Here is a 20,079-nt window from a genome sequence, read left to right on the forward strand (position 1 = left end):
GGCGGGATGGAGCCGCCGCCTCGCCACTGTGCGCGTGGCAGCAGCGAGGACCGATCCAGGGCAGGTGCCGGGCAGGCAACGACCTTGCGAAGGTGCCGCGCTTGCCCCGCCTTTGCCGGAGGAGCAGCACAGCGTGGGAACGGCTCGAGGGGCTGGGGTCGAAGCTGTTGTTTGTGCAGGGGGGCTGGGCGAAACTGAAACCCTCTTACGTTGATGTGACGGGAGTGACAGGTCACGGGAAATTATGTCAATAAAAGATAATCTGGAGAAGTTTCAGGGAAGTTTTTTAAGGAGGCTTTAAAATACAGAGGTGGCATATAGAGGGAAAAGGAGTCTAATCTTAAGGGGTCTGTTGCTTTTTCCTTTTCTGTAAACTTACAGTGCTTATTTTGTATACCTTCCGTGCTAGTGCTGCTGTGCTCAGGTTCTTCTGCAATTGTGATTAAGTAACTTGCTAGATGCTTGTATTTGTTTTGTTAAACAAGCTGTTAAAATTCCAAACACTGAGTGTGAGTAGAGTTTAAATGCTGGCATCATCTCTGTCTGATAGCATCAGCGAGACTTCATTAATATTTATATGCTGTCCTCATACAGCCTTTAACCTTTGTAGCTCTTGTGAAGACAAGACTTATAACGACTAAATGAAAGGGAAATAATTCTCTCTTCTGGTACCCACTGCCTTAACATAGGTGATAAAGAAAAAAGAAGGGAGCTGAGTTTTCTGCACATTGTCTTTAAAAGTTCCAGTTAACTGTTACTGAATCAAAGTAATTTTCTTCATAGAGGTCACTAGCTGAAATACAATTGCTGCGTGTAGGAACTCAGTGTTGTTACAGAGAGATTTGGAGGTGTAGAACACAACATTTTAAATGCTTTTTCAGGCAGATACACCCTTTTGCTAATGAAATTTGCATGTTCATGCTTCTCAGAGGTGTAGCGAATGAGTGGCATTCACGGCAATGGCTGGGGCAGTTGGTGTGTCTGTCTGTAGGAAAGTGTAGGTATATGGCTATGACTGTAGTATAATACTGCATGATTTAGAGATACTGAAGGATTTCGTTTACCTCTACATGGTATCATATTGCACCGTGTAGATATAAACTCTGCTGAGCAAAGGCTTTTGATTAAACTAGTGTTTAAATGTGGGAGGTTTTTTCTCTATCTTTTGTTGGCAAGATATGGTAACATGTGTAAGATGTAATGAATATGTTTCTGCATTTTGAGATATATATGACTAGGCTGTATTTTTAAGAAAGTTTTAACTACTTCTTTACAAGTGTGTATTATTTTCAATTCTTGTTTTAGATTTTGTGCTGATATCTTAGATAGGCAATTGATTCACTGACTTTTCTCTCTCTTGGCATAATCTTTCCATACAAGTGTTTCTGAAAGTAACAGGGCACTGCATGATTTGTGCCTTCCAAGCCAAAATACAGACCTCTGTAGTTGGCTGTGTGATCTCTGCCATGTACTTACATTACTTGTAATCAGTCTGTGTTGATTTGGGAGGGGATCTAGTCCTTTATCAGAAGATTCTTCCTGCCTGCTTGGCTTGCTGTTGCTGTGATAATTTTTTGTTGGCTTTATCTCTCTTTATTACTTCTTTAATATGTTTCCTTATGGATATAATTTCATGAGATGAGCTTGGGTCATGTGTCAGTCTTAAAGGCTGTGAAGATATGCATGCCCTAGTTTCCTGCTAAAATAAGGAGGAACCTGCTCTTTTTTGTGTGTGTGATTTTTGATGTGGTTGATATTCTTTTGAAACCATGCTGCTTTGAAAATTTTCTACTTCTTTATGTTGTGCCTACTCTTTTAGTTGAGAGACTAGACATTTCATTTTCAGATGTCATGCATTTGTTTATTTGTAAAAGCTGATCTGCTGCCTCAAGCCCATTAAGCCATTCTCTTTAATTTCTGTGTGGATCTCACATGAATGAGAGAAACCTATTCAGTAACAAAAATTTGAATGTAATATTTCTTCTAAAAAGAGTGAGGACTCATAATTTGAAAGGGACTTGGACAAGTACAACATTGGGAAATACACAGAGAAGAATTTTGATTTGAAAGCAGTTGCATCTGATTTTTCTTTCTTTTCATCTCTCATGGGTAGGGCTGACTAGAAAGCCTGGCAAAGACTTTCGTGTTTAGAGTGATGTGCCTTATGTCTGCAGCCTCCAGAGCCTTTCTATTTATTTCATGAACATTTTGTAATTTGTAAATGGTATTACCTCTCAGCTTTGTAGGCTGGTATTTGATATGACAGTGTGGAATGAAACCTGCAAAAGTGGTTGGGAAAAGAGGGGGCAAAAAGGGAGTTCAGGGAGGCTAAGGTGAGAACCCCAACACTCAGAAATGTAGACTTCCTCCTTTCTGAACAAGGGAATTCCTACATCTTTCCGTATCAGAAGGAAAGTTCTTCAGCACTACAAATTTCTGTGTAAATAGAGTTTGATAAATGAAGAAACCATGAAATTCCAACCCCTGCCTCCTTTATGCAATGAAGTGTAATTCTTCTTGTTACTACTCTTCTAACTTCTTTTGGGAATCTTGCCTCTCACTCCTGCTTATTTTTGTAGTAGTTTTGCTTAAGCACAGCAGAAGGACCATGTGTTAGAGGAATATTACTATCACTCACGGCATTTTACTGTAGTAATTGAGCTGTGGAAGCTGTAGGGCAATTAAACTACTATTATTTTTAGTTTAGGTGGCATAAAGAAGACAGAGGATAAATAAAGCAAGCATCAATATTTTAAAAGAGGTATTGTTCTCGGTTAGTAAAAACAATAAACATTTAACTCCTGCTTCAGAAATAGGCGTGTATACAGAGCATGAGAGAAACATTTGCTAATGTTTTAATTCTTGCTGTCCAGCAATTTCATTTGGGGTGAACCCTTTCTGTTCTTGGCACACAAAATAACTGTGAAATAACTGAGATTTATGAAGAAAGATATAGTGCAATGTAGTCTGGCAGAAAGGAGTATGAAGTTTGTCAGAGGATAATTCTGGGAAACTAACAGGTCTCATGAAAATATCAAGCTGATAGAAGCATTTTCCTTTCAGATTTCCTTTTAAATAACAAATTTACTGGAGGTTGTTAAAACATGGTAGTTTTCCTTAGTGCCAGAAACTAAGGAAATTAATCCAGGAACTACTTGGTACTCTGCACTTTTACAGACTGACTACTGTCACTGTCTTCCGCAAAAGCAGATAACAGATCATTGGCAAGAGCAAGGAGTTGATGAGAGCCATGAAGATGCTCAGAGGGCTGGAGCTCCTCTGCTATGGGGACAGGCTGAGAGAGTTGGGCTTGGTCAGCCTGGGGAAGAGAAGGCTCCGGGGGGACCTTATAGCCCCTTCCAGTACCTGAAGGGGCTACAAGGAAGCTGGGGGGGCCTTTTTACAAGGGCCTGTAGTGACAGGACAAGGGGTAACGGGTTTAAATTGAATATGGGAAGGTTTAGATTGGATATCAGGAAGAAGTTCTTCGTGGAGAGGGTGGTGAGGCACTGGAACAGGTTGCCCAGAGAAGCTGTGGATGCCCCATCCCTGGAAGTGTTCAAGGCCAGGCTGGATGAGGCTTTGAGCAACCTGGTCTAGTGGAAGGTGTCCCTGCCCATGGCAGGGGGGTTGGAACTAGATGGTCTTTAAGGTCCCTTCCAACCCAAACCGTTCTGTGATTCTATGATCCCAGTATTAGGTACTTGAAATATTTAGGCTACAGAAGAAAGAGTGATTTACAGTATGTGAATTATAAATAATCATTTTACTGGAGTAGGTGTTTTGTTGAATGAATGCTGTCTTGTGTTCAGTCATCAGGGTTGTGGAACCTGGAATTATAAAATGTCACCTTAATGTGTTGGGACAGGATTAGTATTTTGGACTATTCCCAATGCTTTGTGTCATCATGTTCCTTGTCTTGTTCATGGGTCTTTTGGATCTTACTGAACAAGTTTTAAATGTAATCACTAATATTTCAGAAATTGCTTTGACTAATTTCTGAGCTGTTCAAGGTGACTTTCATTAGATGCTGTTGTCCTGGATGCTTTTAACTTTTCAGAGTTGTCTAGAACCCGTTTTAACATCTGTCTCTCTATTTTCTACCATCTTCAAGTAAAAACGCAGAATATACTGACTGTCTGTATCACTCATTGCTTTCTTTCCTGTCCTGTTACATTGTGGCTCTACCTCTTGTCTCCTGCTCACTCCTAACACATATGTAGGATTTTTTTATGCCTGTAAACTGGAATGCATTTTGTACCTTAGTCTTTTTAACTTACTATTTCATATTTATACTATTTTGTCATCCTAATGTTATGCTGCTCTTTTTCTGCGTCTGCTTTTGTGCTTATAATTGGTTATCTTGACAGTTTTTATGTCATTCCTTTATTTCTTTGCCTTCTGTTCATGGAAACTTTTAGACCTGCTCTGATCTCCTCAGAGGGAAGGTTTAACACACTTTTCACTTCTGTCCAAATTGTCTCTTTGATTAAAGACTCAGTCTTCTCAGTTTATAAGAAAAAAAATTACGCCTTTTCTTCACTTCCTGAAACAAAACATGACCCTGGCTACTTCTTCAGCTTTTTAAACTAATGACCTGTCTGTCTGTTGAAAGAACAATGTATCATGACACAGCCATCCCTTACAGTTATCAGCCAGTCCTGTCTTTGCAATTGCTTAGCAGTACAGCCTCAGCCTCGTTTTTCTCTTTTGTTTGAATGGCTTGACACGGCTTCCGTTTTTCTTCCCTTTGATTTCCACACTGCATATTCAACAAGTCTGAACTTTGGAATGAGGCAGAGTGCATCACCTGTATCACAGTTTTAGAACAGGTTTCCCCTTTTAAAGGAGCATTCCTGTCTCTTTTATGTCAGTGCATGTCTACAGTGCCAGACACGATGCCGAATCTAATACAGGGCATGTAGAAAGACTTGCATTCTTCCTGGTTTAAAAACACAGCAGGTGCCATGTAGTCAAAGATCCATACGGTCCGGTAGCTTGTCTAAGGGAAGAATAGATCAAGTAGAAGGTAGTGTTTCCCTATAGACTTTTCTAGCTTTCCATAAGGAAGTCTGTGACTTACTTGTTTATTAGGTATGACTGTAGCTTATATTCATGGCTGTTTGGTAGGTAGGCATTAACCTTCCCTATTGCTTTTCTCATAACAATTGCAGTTCCCTTTCTAGTATTCTGGTGGTTGGTTCACTTTTTTTTTTTAATAACTTTTTTGGTCTTATATTTTCACTAGTCTTCCTTTAGCTGATAGATTAGTAGTTTCTTCCTAGTTTATTCAGAAACAAAAGAAGAGCCTGTGAGGAAATGTCTTACTTCTGTGGTGATGAGAAACTAATGGCAACATTTTTTTTTTTTTTTTAATCCTGTCTAAAAAAAGATAACTGTAGAGTTGCACTGTCCCTGCCAAGTTTCCACAAGAAGCAGGTTATTACTAAGGAACTGTAAACTGTTGAAAAAAAACACTTGTAATGGAAACAGTGATGGTTTAACTGTAATGCTTGTGGGCATTTTCAGACAGCATAGCTTTTCCATCTCATGACTTTCAAACTTCCTGAGTACCAGTTCCTTGCTGTTATGTTGCTTTAGTCATCACTCTGTGTATATATATATATATATATGTGTGTGTGTATATACATGTACATACATATATATATTGGCTGCAGCAACACAAATATGTTGTTCAGGGTGGTTCAACAGAGTGTTGTTTCTGGACCGATACACAAAAACGTAAACTTTGGCTTCCTTTGATCTATGGCTTCCTTTTTGATTTCGGTGGCATACAGTTCTCAGTGGCATCCAAGTTACAACTGGTGTAGAACCCAGCTGAAGAAAAGCTACACTATTTTCACTAGAGGAGCAATAAAACCATCTTGATTTAAGTGAATGGTAGTGCATATAAATAGATGCAATTTGAAATCTGTCCAACTTTAAAAATTGCTTGAATATTTGCAGGTCCCACATCTACACTGTTTCCTGTTGTTTTCTTGCATTAGTCATTTTTCCATGTTTCCTTTCTCTCAGCTGTGGGAAAAAGGGGAAAACAGCAAATCTATCAGGGAATCTGAATGAAGAGAGGTGATCAGCTTTCTATAGTTTGTTCCTGCCTAGAAATTAGTTTTAGATAGGAGCATGGCCTTTTATTTTTAGTGCTAGTCCCCAGCTGCAGGCATTCCATAGTGTTCAGCATTGACTTAGAACTGTTGAACACCATCCTCTGTCCAAGCTCAAGTGAGCCACTATTTCCCAGCTTTTTAATCATTAACTTTGCAACAGCTTTCATTTCTTAAAAAATGACAGTACTGAAAATCTTTGTCACCTGTATTAAGTAAATGCCTTCTGAATGCCTGTGCATTGCCGTACTAGGAATTGTTGTCACCTCACATGTCCTGTTTTCAGTTCTAAAGCTGGGTTTTATTTAGGAATACATGTAGCAGTGTACTTTTTTATATGTTCCACAACATGCAGCTAAAATTCTTATGTTTCTCGTTTCAGAAGTACTATGGAACCTCCGCAGCCCTGTAGGTTTGGACGGCTTAAATCCACATTTGGAAGGGCTTTTTCCATTCCAAATGATTTGCTGGCTTAAGCGCTTAGTTAGGATGGCTTTTGAACAAGTTGGATTAAACATGGAATCGGTAAGTGTTTCAAACTTGTTTCATGTTTTCAGAAAATCAGGTTTAGAAAGCACTTACTTTAGTCTGCTTATCTATTCCAGAAGAGCATGTTAAGTATCCTCAATATGATTCTGCATTGCTGAAAAAGTATGAAGTTTACTATTTGGATACTGAAGTATTGAGTAATATAGAGGTTAAAAATACCATGCTGTTCCTTCTAGCTCTAATAGCAAACTGTTGACATTGTAAACATTGCTTTTCATGTTGGGCTTCTGTGTGTGTTCTGAAGCTGAAGGAAAAATTTTTAACTAATTTTTAAGTGATACTAATTCTTAAATACTTTTGCTTCTTCGCTCTTATCTAAGAGATAGGAAAATTCCCAAGAAACGGGCATGATGATAATTGTTCTATTTGTTCCTCTCCTGAAAGTGTTACAGTACATGAGAGCAACACGGCTGTGCTCTTTGCTGGGGGAACAGAGGAGCGTGCAGGCACAGCTCTCCTCTTGGAGGAAAGTGTATGGAGAGGTTTTTTTGAATGCTTAGCAGAGAGAGATCTGCTACACATCAACTGCTTGGTCATGGGGATCTTTTGGAAGCTATTTTGAGCAGAAGTATTGACCTCAATGCAGTAATCCCTGTAAACTGTTGAAACATTTTAATGTTTTAACAAGGGGGAAATACTTAACAGTTATGTGCAGTACTTAGAAGGGCAGTTCTTAGGATTACTGTGGTAGAACCTTTTATCAGAGAGAGCAAAATGCTTATACATTGTAAATTAAAATTACCAATAAGGATCTGTGTTTTCTGGATTTCATTTGAACTTGGATTTGAGATTTCATGCAGTGTAACTTTGAAAATTCAGAGTATGAGGATATGCTGAGCTACCATGAGTGTTGTCAGCAATATTTGTCTGCCTCAGTAAGGGGAGAGGGAGAAACAAGTTTTTGATCTGTTTGCCCCCATTCTCTGCTTGCATCGAGCTTATGATAATGCAATTACTTTTCCAAATGTCAGCTGTACTGGACAACAGCAAAACACTGATGCAATAAGAGGGTAGGACTAAGTAATATTTTGCAGACTTGCTCTGCCAGTGATTCAAGAAGTTGTGTGAACTTGGGTAGAGCAGTGCTGAGACTTATTAGCTCAGCGGAGCAGCATGCTGATTTACTTGCATACCTTGTGGCACAGCTTGCATGCAGTTATCTGAAAGTATTGTCCAGACACACCTTGAATTAGGAAAACTGAGTCATTAAAAGTTTTGGTGCACCAAACCACTGTTGTTGAACAACCCCAAGGGCATTTGGGCACCAAATAGTTTTGAGGATCTGAGTGATAGTCAACATCTTGTCTGCAGTCTGAGCAATCTCTAAACAAGATTTGCCACTTGTTTAAAATGCACAGCACTTTTGTTGGTCATACATCATGTAGTCTAGGCTCTTTTGCTCTTGTGGAAGTACTTCTCTAATTAATTAAGCCTTCCCTTGACTAGTATTTCTTTTTCTAATCGCTTTGAGGCTATCACCAACACTTCTGCTTCCCAATGTCAGAATCTTGTGAATAGTGAGGCTGTATTGCTGTGGTTTTGTTTGTCACTCTTGATGACTGTCAGCGAGGTATTTTGAAGGCTCCTGATCTACCTACTGTTTGCTCAGACATACAGACAAACATAGGTAGTGTGATGGTCACAAATGCACGGTCTTTGTTTGAGGCATCCAAAAATTCAGGCTCGGTAGAGTACTCTGCATTGAAACAAATTGTGTTCAACCTTTAGCAGTGTATGAAGCAAGAGAATGCGTGTTTCATAGAGTGGAAAAACCACCTCTGAGTGGATTAGTGGCCAGGTTGCAGCTCTGATGGGAGGATCTAGTGTAGCATATGTGCAGTGCATATTTGTTTTGTCAAAATTCATACATTCCAATAAAGCCAGAGGAAGGAAACATACTTGTTTAGAAATAGGCAAAATGTTTGTGTGAAGCTTCTGAGATAATATAATATGGAGATAAATACCATGGAGCATAAATTTTTAATAGAGCCTTCAAATTTTAAAAGTAGTGATCTTTGCTTAGCATATCAAAGTGTTACTCAGCTGTGTATTGTGAAACTCCCACAGCTGCACTGCACTAATCACGCTGGCGATATTGCCATGCCACATGAGGTTTGTTTCAGTATGAATAGTCTGAAGTTTATCTAAATTTTCTTTGTTGGGCAACCTTCTAAGAGGACGTTGAGTTTGCTTGAAGCTATAGGCCTTTAAAAGCTAAGGTCTGAGTTGTAAATTCATATCCACAGCCATAAATAAACATTGGCCACAGTAAACAGTGTTCTTATTGTTTACTAACAACGTACACCGTGTTAGAGTCTTCCCGTTACTCTTTTTCTTCTTTGAATTGTTTCGGTTGCCTTTCCCTGTGCTGAAATCTTTCCTACTTCTCTCTGGGTTGTCTTTTGGGGTGTTTTATTTGCCTCTGTCCTGGCTCATTTTGTAGTATTCTCCTAGGATTAAAGTCTCATTTTATTTCATACAATGATGGTAAATAGCAGGGCAAACATACCCATCGTTAAGTACAACAAAAGAAAGCAAATTCAATCCCTGTTGAAACAACGTGGAAGAAATTTGAACTGCAGTAGAAATAGTTCTGATGAAGCCAGGTGTTTGAGGTGCTGTGTGCAATTTTCTCTGGGTGAATGCTTTTTTTATTTTAGGACAAAGTTTCATTGTCATATATTTATTTTCCCCCTTTTCCTTTTCTTTGCTCTTTAATTTCACAGTTACATATTTATGCTTAGGCTAGCTGATATTTACTTTTATTAAGACTATTAGACACTGTTCCTGTGTTAGAAGAGGAAAAAAAATTCAATTAATTAAAAAATAAAAAAGCTATTTTGGGAAATGTAGAATTACATAACTTTGGATTTTTCATGACTGAGTGGCTTTTCTTGAAATCCCTTAAAAAGAGGTGCCTGACTCAATGTGGATTCTTTATTGTCTTGAAAATGGACAGATGCTTTTGAAGATGTTTACAGCTCTTGAATCCTTCTGCGTTACTTAATTTATTGCTTTGAATTTAAACTTGATGCAAAGGCTGCCTTGAACTTAAATGGCCATAGCTATATTGTGGTGACAAACACAGATTTTGTGCCAGTGTGGGTATAGAATGGAAGGAGTTCATGGATACAAATTTCAGTGTATAGATATTATCTTCTATTCTAGTTTGAGAGGAATAACTTTAAATACATTTTGCACAAGCATAGTGTGGAAGGATAAGGGAAAGCTGTTCCAATGTGTTGTAGAAGTCAATTACCTAACAGCTGGCTTCTTTTTCCTTCCCATCCAGGTGCTTTGGTCAAGCAAGCCATATGGTTCATCTCGAAGTATTGTAAGAAAAATTGGTACTAACCTCTCTCTTATACAGTGTCCAAGAGTTCAGTTTCAGGTAGGTGTTCTCAGCAGTTTAGAATACGTGTGTCACTGTACTGATAATGGAATTTGCTCTTGCATGAGAAGATTTTAAGCAAATATGCAATTCATTTAAATGGATGACTAGAGGGTTTGTAAAAGCAGAATATGCTAAACCAGGCACACAGGAGAGTTAGTTTACTTCAGTTCTTCCTATTTCCTGTTCACATTTTTTCCAAATACAGATTCTTCAGCTTCTGTACTGCCTAAAACTTGAATCCATGTTGCTGCAACACACATGATGAAACTTGAAACAATGTTTTTTTCCTAAGGAAATGAGGCAATACAGTATTAAAAAGTTATTCTTGGAAAAAAAATATATTCATAAAGGAGAAAAATGTTTGAACTTTATTTCTCTAAACAGTATTTATAAGCTAGTATAAGAGGCATGTAAAGATCAACAGTCGTTACTTAAAAATCTTTGGGAAAATAAACAACTTTATCAGAAAGTGAAAGAATTAGTAAGAAGGTGACATGAGCACCCTGTTTGCTTTTGTTTAGCGCTGTATAGGTGAAAGGGGTACACCAATTCTGTGCAGCTTCCTGACTCAACTGCGTGTAGTGGGAGGGTAAAAGCTTCAGGAGGAGAAAACCCTTGCTTTTTATAACAAGTCTTTCAGGAACAGATGGAAAAATGGAAGCTGTTACACATAATCTCTTCAACTCTGTCTGTGTTAGGAATAGGGGGTGGGTATAGAGTTGGAAAAACTTGGCGTTTGTAACTCAAACGAGAGAGGAATGTTTCTTGGGCTGAGCAAGGGCGGGGGACATAAAGATGAATTGTGGGAATCGTCACCCACAAGGTAATTTCCACACAGCTAAATTTTTCACTGTTTAAATGCATATCTTTATCCTATACGAAATGTATGAACAATATGTAGACTTGACATAGTAGCAAAATAGACAGTTGAGATGACCATGGAAGCCTTTTTGGCATGACAGTAAAAGCCGTGCTGACGTTTTGCATATCTTAAACCATTACACTGAGAAACAAGGGGGCAGCTGTCTTTCACTGTTAGTGGCCTGGTGAAACTTAAAAAAATATATACATTGTGGGGTGAGGGTTTGTGCACGTGAGAAGGACAACAAAATAACGCGTTGGATTTAAACTTTTGGATATTTAATTAAGAGCAGTTATGCCAGCAGTAAAGCTCTGTCTGCCTCAGATGGGAAAGGAAGTGAAGTCTTCCTCTAATGTGTCTGATTTTCTGTTCTGTAAAGGCCATACAAGGGAAGATGATGCTTGTTTGCAGATAGTTAGCCAAATACTGCCTTCTCTTAATACCATACAGTCACGGAATGGTTTGGGTTGGAAGGGACCTTAAAGCCCATCTAGTCCCACCCCCCCTGCCATGGGCAGGGACACCTTCCACTAGACCAGGTTGCTCAAAGCCTCATCCAGCCTGGCCTTGAACACTTCCAGGGATGGGGCATCCACAACTTCCCTGGGCAACCTGTTCCAGTGCCTCACCACCCTCTCTGTGAAGAATTTCTTCCTGATATCCAATCTAAACCTCCCCACTTTCAATTTAAACCCATTACCCCTTGTCCTGTCACTACAGGCCCTTGTAGGGGTACAAGAAAGAAGAAGTTTCTGTTTTATGCACTTGCAAAGAGCTGCAAGATACATCTGGGGAATCTGTTCTTGAATATTTTTAGAGTTGCAATAAAAATATGTATGTGTCTTCGTCTGAATTATGTGTTAGAATAAATAAAATATTTTCCTTTTTTCCTCTTAAAGAGGCATTCAGTCAGCTTTGCTTAGATTTTATGCACACTAAGTGTAGACATTCATCTTCTATTAGACGAAAGGAAAGGATCCTAAAACTAGAAGTACGGTTGTCAGAGCTGATTGAATTAGAAATACAAATTTCAAAATTTGAGGCTTGAATCACATTAAAATGTATATGGTTTTTGCAGACTTCAAATTGTTTTAATATATAAACTGCTGAATGTGTAAAAGTGCTAACATCTGTTTTTTATGTGTTTATCTCGGCGTTAAGATTCTCTAGTGAAGCGCAGTACTGGTCTCGATCGTTTTTATGCTGTTGCAACTGACGCTTTCCTATAGCTGTCTCTTCCTCTTTCTTTCTTGCCAGCTTTAGCTCTGTTATGAAAGGACCATGCACTGAACCTTGCTGTAAGTCACTTCATTTACAAACCAAAGCAAACCTTTCTTGCCTCATCTGAAGCTGCATGTGTATCGTCAGTGTTTCTGACTTCGTCTAAGAACAACAAACTTTCCACAGCTCTTCATTTTCCCTGTGATAAATGGATAAGAGATGCTGAAAGAATCTGTTATGTTCATTCTTTCTTCTAGTATGCTTTTGTTCAGCTAGTCTGAAAAAAAAGAGGACTAGCCTAACATTTTGAGGTTTGAGGTCTACTGACTCTTGTAGTATATGTCTCTATGGATCATGCCATAGTCAACATTGAAATTAATTGCTAAGTGCTGTTTATGAACTTAACCTTACATGCTGCATTTGGCATGAACAAATGAAAATGGTTCATATCGTTCTTTTTTGTACGTCACATTTTTTAGGTTTATCCGTAGTCTTTAGGAGAACATAAAGTTAAACTTACCAATATAGCCTAGGTAGCTTCAACCAAACCTACGGTACCATATTTCATGATAGTATCCTTCGGCTACAGCGTATCAGTTCTGGTCCAGTGCTTCTCCTGTTTGCCTGCTGGAAACCGGACAGCTCAGTAGGACTCTTCCCACAGAATTGGTGTGCACATAGGAAACGTCAGAATTTACTGGGCTAATTTGAAAAGTCATAGCAAGTTTTTCTTACTTGAGGAAACATTTCCAAATGTTCAATACCTAACTGCATTTGTAATTTGAGCTTTTATTTGATCCTTAAATGTATAAAAATAATTTTTCTACTTTCCACGTCCTGGAGCAAACAAAAAGTGGGGATCCTGCTTTCATGTGTTCTGCAGCAGTGTTTCCGTAGTGTAGTGGTTATCACGTTCGCCTGACACGCGAAAGGTCCCTGGTTCGAAACCGGGCGGAAACACAGCTGGGGCTGATTGCTTTGGAGTTGGACTCAGGGAGTCGTTATGGGTCCCTTCCAACTCAAAAGTATTCAGTAATTCTGTGACACCAGCCAAAACAGTACGGTGCATTTAATCTTTTCTGCAGAAATTTAGTTGGGGCTGATTCCTTTGGAGTTGGACTCAGGGAGTTGTTATGGGTCTCTTCCAACGCAAAAGTGTTCAGTAATTCTGTGATGCCAGCTAAAACGATGCATTTAATCTTTTCTGCAGAAATTCGTGGAGTTATTTATGGGTCTGAAACCCGCAGGCGCACGCACACCAAAATAGCCAAAAAGCCTGCGAAGGAAGAAGCAGGGGAAACATCAACTACTCCGTTTCGAGAGAAAGAAAAGACAGGCCACTTTCAGTGTTCCATTCCATTCCTGTCATCCAGTAAAACTGGGCCTCTGTTTTCTGCTCTTTGTTCCCCATTTCAGGTGCTGGCAGAGCAGCTGTCAAAGTTTTCTTCAGCTGGGATTGGCTGGAGGAAAAGGATAGGCACCGAGTTGTTTAAGCATCCTTCTGCAGGCAGCAAAGGTTTTAAGAGATGGGTGTTGGCTTTTAACCTTTAAATTAAAGTAAAAATCCACTACCTTAATTTGAAATATGAAATCCACTGCTGTGGAAGGCCTTGTTGTTTTTAGAGATAGAGAGAAAAGAAACATCTGTATATGTGGTAACAAGCAGATTATGTTTACATATAAATACGAATAAAAAAGTAAGAAGAAACTTGCATCACAATATAACAGACGGCTTTCAACTAAATGTTGGATTGGAAGTTATTTATCTCACAGTGCAGGAAACCTGGCAGCGGTAAATGCATTCCTTACTGTTGATTTATAAAATTATTTTTGATGCAAGTACGTGTAGTGCCTCTATTTAAATGTGCCTTCAGTCTTTCATGGTAGTGGTTCCTTGTGTGGCCACTGCCACCAGGAAAATCTCTATTGCTTGTAAGGAGTGGCTAATGTTTTACGGATTTTTTTAAACTGCCATTAATACAGATGTTGTGGTCATGAAGATTCTTTTTTAAAATAAAAAATAAAATGGCCAAGGAAACCTGGACAATGAAAATCCTAACATGCAATATAGTATTCTCCAGACTGTTTTAAAGAGAGGCAGGCTGTGATGGTATTAGGCACAACTGTTAATGTGATAAACATATTACCATCTGTGCTGATGCTACCTGGAAAAAACCCTGTTGTTTCCAAATGATCTGATGGTGCCAATACACACTCCTGGGAGCTGTGGTAAAGGCTCACATACAACTTGAGAGAGAGTTGAGGTGAGGATGGCTAATCTCCAATTCCAAAGCTATCTGTAAGAACCCCGGGGGAAAAACCAACCCCAAACCCACAACTTCTATCTTTCTGGGTTTGGGTATCACAGGCTACAACCAAAATATCTGGATGTTCTTCAGAAGCGGTTTCACCTCAGCCAGACTGCGGTCCTACTGTGGTAGGTCTGCTACAAATTCAGGTTGATGTGAACGTCTCGTAGTTGCTGCTGCATATTAATGTCCTCTTACAGAGGTGAGTTGCCTTGAAAATTGACCTACGTGCCAAGAGGCTGGATCAAAGCCGCCTTCACAGGCTGGCACACGCCACCACCCTCTTTGTCAGTGTTACTAGCTTCTTGGCAACTACCAGCAGCAGGCAGCATTTAAACAGCTGCAACGACTCGTCCAAATCCGGCCTGTGGATTGTATGTTGTGCAAGCAAAAGGGGTGGCATCGTTGCACTGGAAATAAGTAACTCAAGGTGACAGGTAAAGCAGAAGGAATTACTGAAAGGTGTTTCAGTAGCTTTTACCTGCAGAGATACTGAGACCAGGCTGCTCAGTAGTCCAGTGACTGAGTACATGTGCCCTTATCTAACCAGGGAAGCAGCCAGTATTTCAAAGTAGATTTGAAACCATTTTGTGTAGTTGTGTCTATGAAGCATGTCACGATGCTCCAAACAGTTTTTCAAATCTCCATTCAGGTCATTTAACTGTAAACCTAAGAAAGGTTCCAGTCACTGGAACCTTGCTCACCTTTGGCTTCAGACAGCTGTAAAGCTAATGGCAGAACCGGGATGGAAAACAGTCAGTTTGTTTGGCGTGGTGTAAATAAGATTGTTAGCAAATAGTGTATTCTGTTAGGGTTGCATCCTACCTCTCACACAAAGTCTTTGTGATTACTGAGCTAATAGAAATGGCTTGCTTTTTTTTTTTTTTCCCCCGTGTAATGCACGCACCTTTGTTCATGTACAGAAATTCTGGAGGTTGTGGGGGAGGGAAACATACTTCAACGGAATTTCAAATTAATACTAAATTGGAGCAAACAACTTAAGAAGTACTAGAAGCCTTAATGTCTTTTTTTAACTACTGGTCATGAATATAATTTTAAAAACTATTATTTGAGCTAATATAACAAACTGAGAATCTTGGTGTTTGTTTGTCTTTAAGGTAATAATTTGCACTGGATTTTCAGTGTTCAGTAGTTTCACATGACAGTATGTGTAGTTAACTGTGAACCTCTGCAAAGTCTTCAGCAGTCTAGACTGAATAGTTTGAAGTCATTGAAACGGTTCTGGACCAAGCCCAGGACAGAAATAGGTGTGCTAAGTCTACAGATGTTTTGTGCATGTAGGTGTTTATAGTTACATGTAGCCTGACTAAAAGCATTGGATAAAATAACTGTGACTCGGGCTGGGAATTGTGACTCTAAAACCTTCAATCTTGTCTTTAAAATTTAGCTTACTTCTCATGCCACAGAAGGAAACCACCCTAGTCAACTTAGAGAAGATGCGGTGGCCTCCTTTGCAGATGTGGGATGGGTTGCTCAAGAAGAAGGTGAAATCTCTACAAGGCTCAGGTATGCCTCTCAAATCTTCTCTGACTTTTGTACTGAGGGGAAGCAGCCTTGCTTCCCTCCAGTGAGAATCTACTGTGCGTTACAATCAATGGAGAGCCCTTGGATGCTGGGAGAGAGAGGGGAAGAGCAGTAGGAAAGGTAGGCTCTGGAAAAGAAGTAGTAGAGTTTAGACTAACAGGAATATGAATGAAAGGTTGGCTTGATAATATATAGGAGATTGACTTTATACAAGGAAGACTGGTTTTTGTTTACGTGCAGAGAATTGCACGTGACAGCCTGAAGCAGCCTCGTCCCCACGCAAGTGCCTGGTGTGGTGTGGCACAACGGCTAACTCTGATTCTCCGCTTCTCCTGAGAGTTTCATTAACGCGGGGCGGTGTTCTGTACAGCTTCCTCATTAGCAATAGTGGTCACTCTGACAATCTAATAATTGGCACATCGTTTTTCACCTTGCTGGTTAAGGCTTTGCAGTCTGCTAAAGACGATTGAAAAAATGATGGGTTATATTTTGTCTTTAACGTTCCTAACGGAAAGTGGCAGGGAAGCGTGTAAGCACCTGTGTCGGGAATGACGGGGTGGGTGCTGTTGTGCTGGACACACTGCTACATAGCACTGTAACTGCTATAATTACTGTGTAATTCAGTAAGCAGACTTGCAGCCATCTTTTTTCCTACACATCCAGCTTCATAGAGGAAGCAACTAAATAACACATAATTTTTCCCCTACCCCTAGTCAGAGCAGTAGTGACAACTCAGGAATAATATTTTTCCACGGTCTTAGATTCCAATCAAGACATTTCCTTAGAACACTGTTCCTGCTCTGAACGGAAAATACTCTCTGTTGTTTAGTTGTTCTGCTCCTTTAAAAAGTTCCGAGGAGGCAGGTTTTAAAGAGTGAAGTGCCCACTGGCTTCTTCCACCTTACTTATTTAGGGAAAGCAGAAAGATAGCTGCTATAGGAAGCATCTTGTTCTCAGCTTTAGTTGCTCTCTATTCCCATCTAGATAACACCACCTACATTTCAACATGCTTGATAACACTCAGTTCCGCCTGATCAAACTTCTGCAAGTTGTGCTGGTGTTTTCTGTCCGTGTCGTGGAAGACTCAAATGTGCATCTGATCCCAGATTGAGGTGGTCAGAGCGCAGGTCTTGATTTGGCTTTAAATCTTGGCTCTTGCTTCAGTTAAGTGTAGCATAACTGCTGACCTAAGATGATGTGCATCCAGAGTAGCTTAACCCGAGCATCCCGAGGATGTGGCTCTTAAGCAGTGTTACCTGGAGCCATTCTACTCCTACCACTAGCCACTGCTCTTACTCTCATGTTTGAATAAATAATGGAATCCTGCTGTGCTGGATTCAGTGAGAGCAGCTTCATGGTATTTTGCTAGTTAAACCACGACACCTGGCCTGCCTGAGAAGTTTTGGGATTGGAGTTAAGAGGTTGAGGAGTTAGGTATGTGGTTGTATTTTGCAGTCATGATGTTGATGATAATCTGTTGTCATTAATCCTTGTCAGTTCTGCTTACAGAATCATAGAATCGTTTGGGTTGGAAGGGACCCTGTGGTTTTGGGTTTAAGGGTCCCTGCAATGAGCAGGGATATCTTCAACTTGGTCAGGTTGCTCAGATGCTTCAGATAAACGGTATAAAAATTATGTCTTCAGTGAATATCACCTTTTGTAAGTGCTTGTTTGGCTGCAGATGCTCAGTAATGCCTCAGTGTTTAACGTAGCTTGAGCTTTGGTGGGTAATAGAGGAAGACAATGGAGTTGCATTTTCTTACTCTTATGAGAAAGGAGGAAGCTTATGGACTCTTTAGAACTCTATGAAGTTTTCTTGTCTATACTTTTATTTATTGTGTTACAAAATGAGATATAAGACCCTTTCCCACTTACTGATAAGCAGCCTCTGTGCCACTAAGCTGTTTCACTTGCTCTGTACTCCCAGCACTGCTAAAATGCAGGATTGTTCCTTCAGAAGTCCAAGAAAGACAAAAATGGGCTGTGGATCTAAGAAACACTATTTTTTTCAAAGGAATCAACTACAAGTGACTGTTTGCCGTTCATGGGGGAAGAACAGTAGCATTTGGGTAAAAGATCAAATCAAATCTTAATTCCAAGAAAAAATACAATAGGTATGAGGCAGAGAAATAGATTGGGGGGATGAGGGGGTGTATTCCTTTTTTTCTCCTGAAACCAAGGGTGCCACAAAAAGTTGACTCGGGAAAGAGAAGAAATGCAGCTCGTGATGCTGACAGAAAGGGTGTGGAACTTTAAGCTATGTAATGTCTTGGCAGAAGTGGTTTGTATAAAGCCAGTTTTGACGTCGGGCCTTCAGCTTGCCTTCCTGGTGGGTACGTAACGGTGCAGTAGTTTTTGCTTCTAACAAAGCCTTTAAAAAAGGAATCTCGTGATATTTTTGTAACAGGTCAGAAGTTTGGTCAAAAACAGCTCAGCCTCTTCCTGGTGAACTGCATAATTCTGGAAAGTCCCTGTGCAGACAGATGTCCTCAGAAAACCCGTTGGAAGAACCACCAGTGTCCAGGAGCACAGTGACTGCCAATGAAGAAGCTCTGCAGAAGATCAGCGCCCTAGAAAATGAACTGGCCAATCTAAGAGCTCAAATAGCCAAAATTGTAATCTTGCAAGAACAACAGAACCTGACAGCAGGTATTAAATTTGCTGTACTCTTAGTTAGTGAATTTGTCCCTTTTATAATTAATAATTTATAATGAATTTGTTCTTTTTATAATTAATAATGTACTAATTAGTTTTCATGAGGTACTGCAACACTGAACACTTCTCCATATTGCTTTGGGTAGTTTGGTAGACAGATACAGCACATGAACCAAGGGACACAGAATAGGTCTTGAAGACAGGAAACCTGCCAGTTTTTCCATATATTCCAGTGTTCCAAAAGTCTTTGTGTTTGTGTGAAAGTCTGCCAGAATTCTGAACCTGTGGATGAGGAAAGAAGTAGTAAACAGCTTTCAGAGCAAAGCTCATGATAAACACGATGGTTTAAACCAAACTAAAAGAATGTTACTTAATTGCTAACAAACACTTAAATCTTCCCATCCAGTAATAAAACCTTAATTATCGTAAGGTGATCATAAATGCCTTTAAGTAATCATACAAGATGCTAATTACGCTTCCAGAATATGCAGTGTACATCTTGAGTTTATGAAACAATTAACAGAAAGGAGATTAATTTTTCACTGGAATCATCTCTGGGAACAAACACATTATCCAGATGGAACCGAAAGTGGTGCACTGTTTCTAGTAGTAAACAAGAGTAATTCTTCTTTTCCTGAGTTTCTGTCTCCTCTTTCCATCTACCTGGCGTTCGGAGTCTACCGTCTCTGAAAATTAGTGGGAGATGACCCTTGCTGAGTGTAGATGACAGCCACTCACTTTTCACTCTTCCCTAAGGTCACAGAGCAAGGACAGGTCTTTCCTATGTTTATGTATAAAATCATGTTCTAATTCTTCAGATGCTCTTGTTTAATTCTTGTCTTTGTACTGGAAGCAGTTACTCTTTTCCTTAACTCTTCATATTCAAAGCTATGAAATAGTTTTAAGGATCATGTAGTTTCACTCTTAAATTGTCATTGTGGTGGTTTTGTGAAATAACTAATAACTTACTTGGCATTGTTTTCCCTTTACCCCTATTTATTAGGAAAATCTTGATTTCATTTGATTATCTTCACCTCCCTCTCCTGGTAGAATGTGGTAATGACACCGCCTGTACACTCTGCACAGAGTATCATAGAATCATAGATATGACACCGTCTGTACACCGTGTGCACAGAGTATCATAGAATCATAGAATGGTTTGGGTTGGAAGGGACCTTAAAAATCAGGCTTCTTGCTATTAACTGTATATGTACCTTCCCACGCTTCATACTCCAAGCCTCAAAACTCTGCTTTGGTCTGGTTTTCTTGATTTCTTTAAAGGTGCATGTGAGCAGACGTTTCTACATTTGATTGTGTTATTGCTGCTGTTATATTTAGAACATCAGTTTTTACCTGAAGAGTACATAAAACTTGAAATCAGGATTATGGTGAGAATTGCAATCCCAAGCACAAGTACAG

At 39.6% G+C, this 20,079-nt stretch overlaps 1 protein-coding gene and 1 non-coding gene across 2 annotated transcripts; both read left to right on the top strand.

Annotated features, from left to right (window-relative positions):
- Window positions 1–6,517: 6,517 nt before the first annotated feature.
- Window positions 6,518–18,654, top strand: LOC104504284 (mitochondrial fission regulator 1-like; the record flags this gene model as incomplete). The annotated part of the gene is made up of 4 exons (XM_010151145.1): window positions 6,518–6,650; window positions 9,967–10,065; window positions 15,869–15,987; window positions 18,413–18,654. Coding segments are annotated over exons 1-4 (526 nt in total), but the record flags the coding sequence as incomplete, so codon positions are not given.
- Window positions 13,039–13,111, top strand: TRNAV-GAC. Its single transcript has one exon. It is a non-coding gene; the product is annotated as a tRNA-Val (tRNA).
- Window positions 18,655–20,079: the final 1,425 nt, after the last annotated feature.

Source organism: Eurypyga helias, unplaced genomic scaffold, assembly GCF_000690775.1.
Source record: "Eurypyga helias isolate BGI_N326 unplaced genomic scaffold, ASM69077v1 scaffold32394, whole genome shotgun sequence".
NCBI classification, from domain to species: domain Eukaryota; kingdom Metazoa; phylum Chordata; class Aves; order Eurypygiformes; family Eurypygidae; genus Eurypyga; species Eurypyga helias.